Source organism: Notothenia rossii (genome assembly GCF_949606895.1).
Source record: "Notothenia rossii genome assembly, chromosome: 10".
Classification (NCBI taxonomy): Eukaryota; Metazoa; Chordata; class Actinopteri; order Perciformes; family Nototheniidae; genus Notothenia; species Notothenia rossii.
In genome coordinates this window covers 49,598,403-49,607,924 of record NC_136908.1, presented here as the reverse complement: position 1 = coordinate 49,607,924, position 9,522 = coordinate 49,598,403, and the positions used below count along the sequence as shown (strand labels likewise).

The 9,522-nt window shown below is 40.5% G+C and overlaps 2 protein-coding genes across 11 annotated transcripts in view; one reads left to right on the top strand and one right to left on the bottom strand.

Moving 5' to 3' along the window:
• Positions 1-9: 9 nt before the first annotated feature.
• Positions 10-1,485, bottom strand: ndufb2 (NADH:ubiquinone oxidoreductase subunit B2). Its single transcript, XM_079654518.1, has 4 exons — positions 1,272-1,485; positions 964-1,108; positions 542-655; positions 10-103 (listed from the first exon to the last, which is right to left on the bottom strand). Exons 1-3 carry the CDS (start codon positions 1,355-1,357, stop codon positions 581-583), a joined length of 306 nt encoding a protein of 101 aa, XP_079510644.1. The 5' UTR covers positions 1,358-1,485; the 3' UTR covers positions 10-103; positions 542-580.
• A 2,489-nt stretch (positions 1,486-3,974) lies between these two features.
• The window catches only part of kmt2e (lysine (K)-specific methyltransferase 2E), a 33,822-nt gene continuing 28,274 nt past the window's right edge, over positions 3,975-9,522 (top strand). For 6 of the 10 annotated variants that reach the window (XM_079652872.1, XM_079652878.1, XM_079652875.1 and 3 more), the window contains exon 1: positions 3,976-4,995. The gene's annotated coding sequence lies outside the window, so the exon portion shown is untranslated. Of the gene's footprint in view, positions 4,996-9,522 lie in introns of all 10 variants that reach the window. The other 4 variants (XM_079652873.1, XM_079652874.1, XM_079652879.1 and 1 more) reach the window with 1 other exon arrangement.

Sequence of the window (9,522 nt, the reverse complement as noted above, 5' to 3'; positions counted from 1 at the left end):
AAGGCAACATTTTAGATATTTTTATTAGTTTATTTACAGAACTGACTTTCGGGATATCCAGAAGATTTAGACTTGCCCCGCAGCTAGAATTCCTCATTGTGACCTTGAAAAGAAACAGAAGATTTACTACAGTAGACCAAAACAAATGCCATCCAAAATTGCCCGTATAAGGGACACCTAGCTAAAACCAATTTTTTCTAATACAACATTTCTGCAACAAGTTATAATATTCAGTTTTTCAGTACCCCATTACTATACATAGTGTACACATTAATAAAAACATCTGTCCATCTCTTAAAGAGCTGTGCATTAATTGACCGAGTCTCTTGTAATAAGACAGCGATAACCTGGTTGAAAAAGACTGGTGAGTTTATGGCCAAATTTAACATCAAGTTAAAATGAAATACCTAGTAGTTCATATTTAAGTCATTTGACAGCATTGTAAATTATGAATATTCAGATTTCCCTCCTGTGTTCTGGCCTTCAGGCAGTGAATTACATACTGTATAAAAAAGCTGGATGTCCTGATTTGTTAGCATACCTTTGTCCTTTTTAAGCAAATGAAACGGAAGAAATTATCTTATTCTTCGTCATCTGGTGGGATTCCAAGCTCCTCATCTGTCCATTCAGAGGCCTCAGGCCAGGGGAAGTGACCCTATGAAGAGCGAAGAACCTTCACTTAACGTTTGCATTTCAAATTAAGGTTAGTGGACCTTTGCTATTGCAGTCTTTCCATTTCAACTCCTGACTTATAATGAAGCTTCTAACAAATAGTTAAACATAACTGCATTTCAATTGATTTCATACTGGACATTGTAATTTAGTCCAACATAATCTCATATTCCACCTGCAGCAGAGGGCCATGCTCATGCAGGGACTTGATGGTAATGTATGTTTACTTACATGATCCGTTTTGGGGCTGGATATTGTATAATTAAAGTTTACTGAAGCAGGATTACTTACCAAGACTGCATCAGAGTCGTGCCAACTGTGCCAGAGGATCCAGAACCACATGATACCGCTAAGCAGCTCGGAGGTCAAAAGATGTCTCTTCGATATTATGGGGAACTGCCTGTACCGTGGCACTATAGCCGGTGTGCCGCTACAACTAGAACATTAAAAGCACAACAAAACACTTAAAATCAATATTACATAGTATACAGGATAACATTTACGATACTTTAAGTTTTAAAGACAAATCAATTTGTAATTAACGTTTGTGTACGCAGGTCGTTTGGCTAATAGCTGCTAGTGGGTTTGACGATACTTACTTCCTGATCGTTATCCTCTGTGTACCACGTCTCAGGAGCTGAGATCCTGTGCGAAGGACTCCCAACGCCCTTCCAAAAGAAGCCATGGTTGCTAATTTCCCCGCAACCAGCCCTCTGTTGGTTATTTTTGTACGATTTGACCAGCTAGCCACTATCCGTCTCGCCGAGGAGTCACCTTCTCCCTTGTCAATAAATGACCTCCTAACATCGACGGCTGTGATTGGACAGAGTGTTCACGTCCGTTGTTCCTGTACGCTAATTGGTTGAATGAAAATACCGTTTTAAAGAGACAGCGCCCTCTTCTGTTCTCCTGTGGTGAGGACTCTCCCTTTGAGTTCAACCAGAGCCGTATAAAGATTATAATAATTAATGTATTCATATATAATAAAGTATTTATACGGCTCTGAGTTCAACTGTTTGATAACTTTTGTGCACAGTATTTTACTTTAAAATAAAATAACGTCACTTGTATAGCCACATATGTGCAACTTTAGATAGACATAGACACTTGTATGCTTTACTCCACTACCTTTTCCTGACAGCTTCAGTTGTTATTCAGGAAACATTTTTCTACCCTCTGATTTATTTTCATGGTTTCAGAGTGTACAGTGCATAATTACCTTATCCCTACAAGAGAAACGTTCACCTTTTTAATCTTGACTTAGAAATACGAGATGTTTACCTATTTTGTATTTGGGCTACCCTTACACATTTGTACCTATATTGCATAACTTCATGGTAGTCAGAACATTATATTTGATATTTGACTTTCATTTACGTATCTATGCATTTAATAAAACCTGCTCTAAATACATGACATTGGGGAGGCTATCTCTGCAGAGCAGGGACACAAGTCCTGGTAATAAGAATTAAATTACAGAGTTACAGGGAGTCAATGGCTCATACATGTCAAATTTCCCTGCATTGCCCACTAGATGGGGCCAAAGGCTAAACTGGTAAGATGAAACTCTACCGGATGCTGTACTGTTTTTGTGTTGTACACGGCATGGTAAGGTTTATGGTAATTACAAGAAGCATGGGGCCGTTTAATGTCTTTGTGAAAAGTGGCAAAGGATAATGAAGTGCTTATGCAAGTTATCTAGAATGTGAAGATCACCACAATTTAATAAAACGTTAAGGGTTTGCTTATCGTCACATCTACATGGCAAAACATGGGGTTACCACAAACACATGTTAAAACATATGAATCGGGTCACTTCTTGGACTGCTGTTGTGGTCGAACATTGTTTATAAAGCAAGTACTTCTCAGGATATGAAAACAGGAAATAATAACATAGTGGCGAGAACGCGCACGGCGCCGCCGCCCATGAGTGCTCGACCCTGCGTGCACTCAAAGAAAGAAGTCCTCGACGCCATCTTGTTTCCAGTCGACAACGATAACAAATCCCGTGCAACAACAGGAAGTCTCTTTTTTATCGCCCGCGGCGAGTAGTCAATGTCCACTGCATGGGCAATATAAATATATTCATGTCGACCACTCTATGTTGTACCTACCAGTGGCCCCTATTTAAAATAACTCCACGCATAGTAGCTTACGTTGTTACCTAATGGCGCCTGGTCTCTCCGGTTGCGCCCCTCTCCCCTCACAGCTCAAAGCCCGCCCACAAATACTAGCTGCATGATGTCATCGGAAACCAACTATTTCTTTTTTTTTTTTTAATGAACCATTTCTTTTTGATCAATGGTTAACTTTCCACCATCTGTGCGTCTTTATCTTAAATTGAAATAGGGAATATCATCTTCAAACCGAAAACGCGATGGGCACAACAAGGGTCATGGATACATGTTATCCTCTCCGAAACCGACAGTGATCTTTTTTTTCATCGGTGCATCCTCCAGAGCCGAAACATCTCCGTTTAGAAGCGGGTGATAGTGGCTCGAACGGGCCATGTTTTACCTCCGTCGTCCGCTAAGTTTATTTCAAACAACCCGACTGCCCGTGCTCCAGCAGTTGCAGCGGTCCAGCACAATTGCGCATGCGCGGGGGGATGCGGTTTCGGGTGGGGGAGGGTAAATAATAAATGGAAACGATGAGAACATCCTCTCTCAACATATGATGTCAAAGGGATTTCTACCGACATATTTCTGGAGATTCAACTGTAACCGACTTAGCACAACAATACACCTGTCTGAAACATTGCTATAATTATTAGTTGTCAACAATTCCAGCTTACGTTTAGTTAAATGCTTGTTAAATAAATAAAAAGGGTTACAAGTACATTATAGAGTTACTTACTGATGGTTGCATTAAACAGACAACATATACTTAATATGTTTACATTTTGATAACACAGTCAATTCAAACGTTTGCAAGCCTAATAAATGAGAGTGATGTAAGTCTGTTTATCCCACCTTGTTATTTGCACTTGCACGGTGTGAATAGCACCAACAAATAGGCTTAGTGTGTGTGTGGTTTATGACATGTTCAATAATTTCGTAGCCCTGTATGGTCTGTTTTCTTTGTCCTTGGTATAATCTTATTGGTCAGTGTTTCATGGGCCACCCTTTAGCATCAGCTCAATATACAAAATGCTTCTCTTGTGTAAGGGGTTACATAACAGCTTAGCCTCCTCCTGCATTGGGTAGCGGATTTACGTGCTCCTTTTCAACTAAGGCAGTGGGAAATCAAGGATTCGTGTTCAAAACAACCACATTTTTTATTTTGTAAACTTAGATACATTTCAATTATTCACATGGCAGAATTAATAAACGTCTACTGTGGCCATTTTATTCCCAATTGCCATCATAGCCTATGTTTGATAATGGACACACGAACAGACATAAACTCAATGACTCAAAAGCATTGCAGTGAATACAAAAATATAAACTGGCTCCGTTTTGTTAATTATTTTTTATATTTTTGTCATTATTAGCCCTTTCTCCCTGAGACGAACAAGAGGAAACAGTAGAGGAAACAACAGTAAATTCAAACAAAACCTCCTGATTGAAAACATCCCCACATCTGACTTCACTTTCATCAGATGATCGTGAAGATTACAAGAGAATTCATGTTTACACATCACATTGAGACTAAGATTTCTATAAAGTTGTTCTTGATTAAATCCTAAAGAACGTCATCAAGTGTAATATCACTTAAATCATTTATTATGCTAAGGTCCCAAATGACTTCTAATCCTTGACGTTCTTGTCCGTTTGACAAGCATTTTCTAAAGATTGCGGGCGGCACAATGTAAATCCAGAGACAGAAATAGCAGTCTTGAGGAATCACAGTCGTGTACGCGCATAGAGCACGGTCACGTTGCCCCTGTGAAATTGGAAGGGTAACCCCGCAGTATATGGAGGCGGAGCCCGGGTTTAGCGATGGGCAGGGAGGGGGGCTAGTGGGGGAGGCGGAGTCTCGGCAGTCCTGGCAGGGCCGCCATTTTTGCAAAGGGAAAAGAGACTGGTTTGAGGGGATCTAATTTCTAAAAGTCGCCGATGACTAGGGTGCAGTTTTAACGGTTTTGAATAGATTTCGAGTCATATTTGGGTCATTTCGTAGAACAAGGAAGCCAGGGATTTTTCACAGCAAAAAACTCTTTAGACGACAAGTTTATATACAAACATTTTAAAGCTTTGCTAGGGATCCGCAGTGTGTGGACAGAAGTATTGTTTTGGTTGTGGAAGCTGTGTGGAAAGCGACGGGGGTCTAACCCAGGTCCCCTTATTCGCTATTCAGATCATCCAGAGTGGACATAAAACGGTAAGTAAACTGCTCTAAGTACTAGTTGTAGGGTGAGCACAAATCCGACCTGGAAGGCTATTGTTGGCTTTAGTTAGCTGGCTAGGCTCATCATGCTGATGCTGGCTAACGTAGTTGTAGTATCAGCTGAGTTTAGCTTGCTAGCTAGCCGAGCAACACTGTTAGTTCAGGGGTCTGTATGTGTTTTGTACTTTTATTTTTACGTTTGCCTTGATAACCTATTAAAAACGGCTTACTAATTGACACGTTTTTTAATTAAAGTGGCATGTTGGCAAGCGTAACGCCAGGAGACCTCTTGCTAACTAGCGCATGCTACTAGCTCAAATTAGCTTGACACAGACCGAGCAGTGCATTGACTCCTATTTGAAAGTGTGGCGATACACAAACGTCATACACATGTATCGGGTCAATATTATGTACAGTTCGTATTAATGTATATAGTTGTTTGCCAGAAATAACACTGACTACACATTCACGTATTGGTAACGTAAAACGAAAATGCTGCAATTAGATTAATGGCTGTCCCATAGCCTAACGTGTAACGTCTTTGCCACAGCATACAGTCTTGGTCAACAACAGTTTACATTGCCAGCAGTGAACTTGCCTTTAAAAATACGACACAATATTATTACTCACACTTTGACTATAACCATGAGGCGACACGCTTGGTGTTTAGTTGGACCAAGATACACTGCGGATCATATTGCGCACGGTTTCTACAATTTTAGTGTAAATAATGTGACCTCTTAAAAAAACGTTACCCGCTTTATTTCTAACCAGTTAATTTATGTCTAAGGTCCTTGCAGCTGACCGCAAACGCGCATGTTCTTTTTTGACACCTCCTGTTACTTAACAGTATTTGCATCTTTGTCAACCAGCATTAAAAAGTACATTTACAATTAGTTACCAACTTGAATTAGTCGTGGTTGCTCCCACCCTGCTTAACCAGAGCACGGGACATTATTTCCGTTCAGCGAAATGTCATACAATGCCACTGTTCAAAGCCAGGGAACAATGAGTTTTTACATGCATGTAAACAAATCTATGAAGGTGTTTATTCTAATATACCTCAGTGGACATAACCAGCTGTTAAAATAGCTTAGATGTCTAGCTACATTGCGCAGTAATCACGTAGGCAACAGAGTTTATATGGAATTGTATTTATGACGAGATGTAATCGATAATAGACCCAATGTCAAACAAGACGCTCTTTTGGTTGTATTCGGGCTAAAAGTCCATTTCAAGATCACTTAATTTGGATTCTGGGTGTATAGGGTTCAAATGCTGCAAGCGTGGGGGAGGGGGTCTTACATTTGGGCATCTCACCCCAGTCATACAATTTGTAACTCCATCTCGAATGACAACCCCTAGCCATGCCATGAACTATCGCAATTGTTTCATGCGACCTGAAACTAACAAACGTATGCATGTACAAGCGGATACATTTGGCCCGAAGCAGTTATCTGTCAACGCTGAAGTTGTCGCTCTTTCCTGTCTGTGACGAGCAGAGCAATAATCCACTTCTTTCGTGTCGGCACTAGCCTACTTTGCTAACTTTAGCCCTCTACGCATTATGTCGTTAGCCCATGATCGATACCGCTAGCTTTGTACTATAGACAACCGGTCGCTGTGGCCTGTTATTTACGGCTCTAAACAGGAATTCCAGGTCACTTTGTGTTGAACGCTGTTTCGTTTGCTTTCTGCATAACTGTTAAAACGTACAAATAAATGCGCCTTGTGCTCCGATTGTTTCGCTACTCCGAATGCCAATAAACTTAGCCTGCTACATTTTCAGAGGCCATTGCTAGCCGATTAGCTTACTGGCTTCGCTGTCGACGAATTCACAAAAAACCCTAATGGTAACAACACAGAAACTGTACCGACAGAGTGATACTTAAGGTAGAGTGTATGAAAGAGGCGATTGAATGCATTCTTGGGGATTTTCCTCCCATGGCGAGGCTCCCCTGGCCACACGATTGTCTCGCCGTCCTGAGAAAAGCGCTATGAAAATGGCGACAGCACCAGGGTGTTGTGGAAACATAATAGCAACGCTGTAGCCTCCACACCCCTATCGGCAGGACTGACTGCAGCGCCAACACACTCACTGGGAAGCAACTACACAACACATGCTTTTTATTTCAGTAGGGTTTAAACATAACAATAACGTCGACAACTTTAGCCCATGCCTCGATAATAATGCCCTTGTTAGCTTGTCAAAGTGACAAGCACTTACGCTGTTGTGCCTTATTCCCATAACGAATAACATAGTATCCCTGTAACATGCGTCACGGCTTATGCTATTGCTCGAGTTAGTGTTGTAATGCTGGATGATGGGTAATGACGTTTATTTTCAAAAATAAAGTAAGACAGATGCTGCAACAAATCTTTAAGAGAACATGCATGCCTCTGTGCAGCAGTAAATGCACAAACATAATCCTTTGTCTTATTTGCTAATTAATGGTCATTTATGCCCTTCAGCGTGATATCAATTCACTAATTGTATTGAAATACGTTTCGATGTGAGCTGGTGAGTAATAATGGGTAAATATTGCACTTAGAATTGTAATGTTTAACTACAAGGGTAGTTTGATGGTTGTAGTTATTGTCAATAGTATGATTTAAAGATAGAAATCAGTTGAATATTTAATTTGCTTTAGCGCTAGACTCAACCTAAACAAACATGATACATTTTATACTGGTACAAAAGCAGTACTAGTATAGCCTACCATTAGACAGTACCTACTTAAAGGCCACAATAGTCATTCAAAAACATTGCCTTTCTCACATAAGATTCTTGTCTTGCATATTGCCTCAGCACAATCCAAAATAATAGGAACTATAAAAAAGGGAATATTGTATAAATGCTTTGGTCGAGAAATCCATGTTTAACTAACGTGCCATCTACTATCACTATGTTAAAAATCTTTATTATATTAATTGAGGGAGCCAAATCATAGGCCAGTTTCCAGGGTAGCAAGCCTGTGGGCTCTGACAAAGCCCTCCCATGGCTTGCCTCAGCTGTCCTTTCCTCCATGTCACCCTGTGGGACAAACTTGGGCACTTTTTTCAGCTGAAAAAGGTCTGTTCGTGACTAATGCCAAGTAGTGTTTTTGTCTCTTCTCCTCCTGGTCACTTCTGTGAAGAGAAAGAAAAGTGCATAATTGCTGTTGCACATTGAATCTCAAATATGCTTATTTTGTAGTTCAAACTTATCAACAACTTACATGATTTACATTTTACATGACTGAAAAGCGCTGCTTACCTGTGAGTGTTGGTGAGGTTGCTCTAATGTTGCCAATCATAAGTGTCAGATTAATGTTTTATCAAAAGTGCTTATTTAACTTAAGTACTTGTCAGTAGCAGGATTAATGCAAGGCTTCTAAACCACTGCAATCAATTTGCTGTAAATATGCAGAGAAAATATTTAGTTTTAAGTCACTTTTTTCACACACATTTTTCACATCATAATCATTACTAAGCACTTGGATGGTCTGATAGCTTCTATTCATTGAGGGTCTTTGTAAAGTTAAAATTAAGTTCAGCTGCCTGTGGATATAGTTTACATAATAGTAAGTGCCAAAGGGTCTTCTCTTATGTGCAGGATTTATTACTACTAGATGAGTGAAAGGGCCCTACTGTGCTTAATCAGTCTCTGCTACATAATACACAAATCCCCAGCTATCTTGTTCTTCCCTGTAAAGGAGCAGAGGTCTCTGCTCTGATACTCACTTATTTGTACCCTTCTGTCGACAAGCAGGGTCTCTACAAAGTCTTGAACATTTTCAAAACACACCTATTGACATACATATTTGGTGTCTCCTTGTGAGCTAATTAAACATCAAATCATATGGTCGAAACATACAATTAGTTAATATTAACAACTGGTACAATTAACAAAGCAACAATACTTGGATATAAAGGAATCCTGTTGAATTTCCTTTTGTATTCACATTTATAGGTAAAATCCAACAGAGGTATTTAATGCCTGAGAACATCTGATTTTATGTACCTTGAAAGGGCTGTCGATCGCAAAGTTAATGTGGGTAGATCACATGGCATTGAAAAAGTTAACCTATCATCCATCCTGACTATGGCATTTGCCACTTGATTGACGTACAGGTAAGCCAGTCTGAGTTGTACTGTGCCATACGGGTTCATGCAATTATGAGGGGGCCTCACCTCCTCATCTGAAGCGCAAATGCGCACACTATTATGCGCTTATGCGGCGCAATTAGTGTAAGCGCGCCACAGTTTATCCGCTGTTTAGTCCACTAGCACCGCTCGCTGCAAAGATTGGGCGGGGGCGGCCCTGTAGGTAGATCATTTGGGCTTGGTCATTTTAAAAGTCGCTCCCAAGCTGAAAAAGTGTTGGCACCCCTGCTCTACGTGATATTGAAGTGGAAAGCATTAAATACCTGACTGTCTATATGTGTGCCTGGTTGCCTTGAGCAGTGTTTGCTCGCCTTGTTGACAGACGGTGACAGGAGTTGAGCTGCCACTTCCCCTCTGCCATAGGGACAGGGCACT

Bases quoted from the DNA above. Each gene is read 5' to 3' on its own strand.
- ndufb2 (XM_079654518.1), bottom strand. From the start codon at position 1,357: ATGGCTTCTTTTGGAAGGGCGTTGGGAGTCCTTCGCACAGGATCTCAG. The intron at 1,109-1,271 runs GTAAGTATCGTC...TTAATGTTCTAG, and splicing joins CAGAGGATAACGATCAGGAA to TTGTAGCGGCACACCGGCTA. The intron at 656-963 runs GTAAGTAATCCT...CGCTCTTCATAG, and splicing joins ACGACTCTGATGCAGTCTTG to GGTCACTTCCCCTGGCCTGA.